Consider the following 3,455-nt stretch of genomic DNA (forward strand, 5'->3'; position numbering starts at 1 on the left):
GCCAAAAGTGGAAGTAAGTTGATCGATGCACTCCTGTCTTGATAATCCACGTCGAAAGTCGTAATAAATCATTGCACGAAAATTTTCACGAGTTAATTTCATTTTTTCGCTGAGACACAATTTTCAAGTGACTGTAAACAATACAAATCGCGCTCAAATAACAAAACGTTCTGAAGAAAGTTATGGTCAAAAATGTCAAACTTTCTTTCTAGTGGAAACGTCCGATGGCACCTGACAATACTCAGTGTTGCTAAGGCTCAAAATATAAGTAGTGCCCCTCGTATTTAGTAGGAGTTAATCAATCTGTTGTTAGTCGAATTTATTCTCGATTTCAAGATACTGGTGAATTTCATAGGCGCCAAGGTCAGAGACGCCGTCGTGCGACTACTGAAAGAGACGATACAAATATTGTTAGACACGTTCTTCAAGACCGTACGACCACTGCAGCAGATATTGCTAGACGATTTGTTAATCGAAGACAGTATCCTCGACATACTATATCTGCAACAACAGTTAGAAATTTTCGTTTAAAAGAAACTAATTTTTGCTCACGTCGGCTGGGGCACGTACCTATGTTAAGTCGTCGTCACAGACATGCACGTTTAACATACGCACGTTTACATGTTAATTGGTACCAAAGAAATTGGAACAATGTATTGTTCACGGATGAGTCACGATTTTCTTTGTACCAGAATGAAAGACGAATACAAGTATGACGTCATCGTGGAGAGCGAAACGAAGAAAATTACTGTATGCCAATTAGAAGTTTCTTTAGTGGTTCCGTTATGGTATGGGCAGGTATATCTCGATTTACGCACTCTTCTTGTTATTCTACCACCTCCTGGATTAACGTCTATACGATATATCAACGAAATATTGCGTCCATATGTTCTTCCCGGATTGAGCCCGGATCTCAACCCGATTGAGCATGTCTGGGATATGCTTGAGCGTTGATTGCAACAATATTATCTATTATTAGAGAATATAACGTTTTTAGCATTGATTATTATCGCATGGCTTTTCCACATTCTTGATTGCAATTCATCTCATCTTCGACACAGAAATTGGAATTTTTGTGTGGACTTGCATTGAGAAAATTTGCTGGTACAAGTATCAAGATCTGTCAGACAATAAGACTCGTATGGAACAGTTGCGTTTAAATGGGTGAAAAAAAGCACATCTATCAATGAATTGAGAAAATAACATCTGCGAGTAATGTATTAACGGATATTTGTAATATCTCAAAATACTTATAATTGTAAGACTCTATTCTTAAGACTTAAATTATGTTGTAATATATGCGTATCACGTTTAATTATTTTCATACTGAGGAAGGTCTGATTCAAGACCGAAACGTTTATTTATTATATTATAATAAATATATTAACTTTAAGAGCCATCGATATCAGGCGTTCGTGGTTATATGCCTTTTTAATTACATTGTTTAATATTATCTACGAATACAAACATTAGAACAATTAATAGAAGCACTCCGTCAAGTTTGGCATCAATTTCCGCAAGCAGCGATCCGGCGGTGCATAAACATGCAACAATGTTTAAGAGACGTAATTTATAATAGAGGCAGCAATACCTCATATAATTTAATTTTTTCATTTACGAACACACGCGCGTGCACACACGCAGCATACATACACGCGCGCGTGCACACGTACACGCACACAAACACAAGAAGCGTAGCCGACTGTGCAACCACCTCCACGTGGTACGCTTCGGATAACGCTAATGCCAGCGGTGACTGCGATATAAGATTAAATTCAAATCAGCAAATGTCGTCTTGCCCAAAATCGTAACTTCGAACATGAAGGACATTAGTTTAAAAATGTAGTAACTGTTTTGTATAAATCAGTAGATTTATACTCGTTGAAATCAGTAGACCCTAAAGTGTAAAATTACGTTAATACCATAGAGTTTCTCTCTCTTTTTTATCAGAATAAATCGAGTTGAATAGAAACAGATAATTATCTCAGTTTTCAACTTTACTTTTCATTTAAGTTTTTACATAAAAAGCTTACCTGTGTGTAAAAATTGATAAAAGCATTTTAAAGAGAAAACTTTGAACTTTCTTTTTGTTTTTTTAAAACGTACGTCACTCCGTTCGTCTTTTATGAACAGTCAAAGTCAAAGGGACCATTTTTACTTCAATGTTGAATAACTCGGTAAAAAGAAATCGTACAGAGAGGTAAGAAAAAAGTAAATTAAAGGTAAAGGATCACGCTTTCGAAAACTATGAATTGTATTTGTGCCCCACTTCTCATTCACGGCATGAAACTGTGCAAAGTTTACACAAAATTTTGAGATTTTACGGATCTTCCTTTATAATCATGTAGTTCCGTAAAAATCAGCCGAATCGTTATTTCATTATACAGATTTGGAAAGTAGAGATTTCAAGCTACAAAATGCTTCTTTTAAAATTTCATTTTGATCATTTTTGTAGAAGTTACACTTCTTTGAAGTTTATCCATTTTTCGAAAGTGTGAGAGGAGATGCTTTAATTTCTGTGCGTAGTGTATTAATATTTATTTATTAACATTTGTTTGTATGTACATTTAAAATATATACATAATAACAAATAATATAAAATAAAATACATAATAACAAACACAATGATTTAATTCTTGCATTATGTACAACATAATGCTAAATTGTTATTATGTATTTTATTTTATATTATTTGTTATTATGTATGTATTTCAAATGTATATACAAATAAATGTTAATAAATAAATATTAATTGTATATATAATTGTACTTTGTTATCAAATTTTCCTGTTGCCAATGTTGGGTTTATTTAAATCTGAAATATTTTTTTATGTACAGTTTTACCCTGGTTTGACTAGGCTTTATCACATCTGATTTGAATTGAAATTGTAATAAAATCCAAATATTTTTTCGAATTTTGACACATGTATCCAAGAAATGCGTAACTTTACTAATTTCTAAGTCGAGGGGCAACCTGAAGATATTAATCGATTTTGATGAAATTTTATCCAGATCATATTGAGGTCTATAGCTAACTTTTGGGGGGTATTACTAATCTATTAAAAAAACTTTTTTTTCGACCCACCCTAATATACACTACGCAACAAAATTATCGCAACAAAATTTTTCATCGAAATTTTGCTATTTTTCAAATGCGCATAACTCGGTCAATTTTCACATCGTATCAAGACGATTTTTTTTTTCTTTTTGTAGATAATTATCTGTACTTTATGAAAAACTTGATGCGAAATTAGGTGCAAGTCGATGCCGCATCTCCATGTTTTGATAAAGCCGAAGCATTTTTTTTCTTAAAAAGTTTGATTGTTTGACGCGCCACCTGGATCGCCTCGACTTTTTGTCGAAAATACCACATAGACCATTGTAAAGTGCACTTTTCAACAAACAATTTGAAAAAAAATTCGAGTCTACGATTTTTTTTGACCGAGTAATGCCAT

General features: G+C 33.3%; 1 protein-coding gene across 1 annotated transcript in view; it reads left to right on the forward strand.

Annotated features, from left to right (window-relative positions):
- LOC108759833 (fatty acid synthase-like) overlaps positions 1–531 on the forward strand; it is an 18,640-nt gene extending 18,109 nt beyond the window's left edge. Inside the window, exon 7 of the mRNA XM_018505480.1 lies at positions 356–531. Within this exon, the coding sequence (XP_018360982.1) occupies positions 356–531 (176 nt within the window). The remainder of the gene's footprint in view (positions 1–355) is intronic.
- Positions 532–3,455: the final 2,924 nt, after the last annotated feature.

Source organism: Trachymyrmex cornetzi, unplaced genomic scaffold, assembly GCF_001594075.2.
Source record: "Trachymyrmex cornetzi isolate Tcor2-1 unplaced genomic scaffold, Tcor1.1 scaffold208, whole genome shotgun sequence".
Lineage (NCBI taxonomy): Eukaryota > Metazoa > Arthropoda > Insecta > Hymenoptera > Formicidae > Trachymyrmex > Trachymyrmex cornetzi.